Source organism: Triticum aestivum, unplaced genomic scaffold, assembly GCF_018294505.1.
Source record: "Triticum aestivum cultivar Chinese Spring unplaced genomic scaffold, IWGSC CS RefSeq v2.1 scaffold4D_scf_2126, whole genome shotgun sequence".
NCBI classification, from domain to species: Eukaryota; Viridiplantae; Streptophyta; class Magnoliopsida; order Poales; family Poaceae; genus Triticum; species Triticum aestivum.
This window is the reverse complement of record NW_025225100.1, coordinates 85,433-86,204: the sequence shown is the minus strand read 5'-3', so window position 1 is coordinate 86,204 and position 772 is coordinate 85,433. Positions and strand designations below refer to the sequence as shown.

Sequence of the window (772 nt, the reverse complement as noted above, 5' to 3'; positions counted from 1 at the left end):
TATTTCTGGCATGCAAATATTATTGATCTATAGTTCATTAAAATGTGACAATGTGTGAACAGCATGCAACAACAGCATCGGCAGTCGTGGTCATATTAGTAATTTTCCAAGTCGTGGAAGCTGCGGTGGCATGAATCCAACTAAACCTAATTAGTTTGGCTAAAAAAGGAGAGGAGAGGAGGAGATTGCTAATTTGGGCGCGGTAATCTCTCCTGACCTCTCACCGTACGGATGTATACATAGAGCGAAATAAGCTCCTTCATTCTCTCACACACCACACCAGACCACAATCTGTCGTCCGACGTACTGTGCAAACCGATCGACCAACGAGAGACAAGAGCAGCAGCAATGGCAGTGCAGCAATGCACGGTGGCGCTCGTGGTGGCCGTCGCCCTCGTGGCAGGGCCAGCCGTCTCGTACGCCGCCGAAGCCGGCTACGCCCCGGCCGGGGCACAGCCCAAGGCCACGACCGAGGAGCAGAAGCTAATTGAGAAGGCCAACAACGCCTTCAAGGCGGCTGTGGCGGCTGCAGCTGCAGCCCCTCCAGAGGACAAGAGCAACATATTCGTGAAGACCTTCACGCAGAACAATGGCAACTGGTCTCTCGAGGGGGTCACCGACGCGTCCAACTCCAACGACAGTCTCAACACTAGGGTCATCTTCGCTATGATGAGGGCCTTACTGAACGCCAAGGGCGCTACCCCGGAGGCCAAGTACGACTCCTTCGTGGCTATCTTCGGCGAGTCGCTCCGCATCATCGCCGGCATCCTCC

At 54.7% G+C, this 772-nt stretch overlaps 1 protein-coding gene across 1 annotated transcript in view; it reads left to right on the top strand.

Annotated features, from left to right (window-relative positions):
* The first annotated feature begins 270 nt into the window (after window positions 1–270).
* LOC123172063 (pollen allergen KBG 41-like) overlaps window positions 271–772 on the top strand; it is a 1,006-nt gene continuing 504 nt past the window's right edge. Inside the window, exon 1 of the mRNA XM_044589106.1 lies at window positions 271–772. This exon is cut by the window's right edge and continues 504 nt beyond it. Coding sequence (XP_044445041.1) covers window positions 349–772 — 424 coding nt within the window. The 5' untranslated portion in view covers window positions 271–348.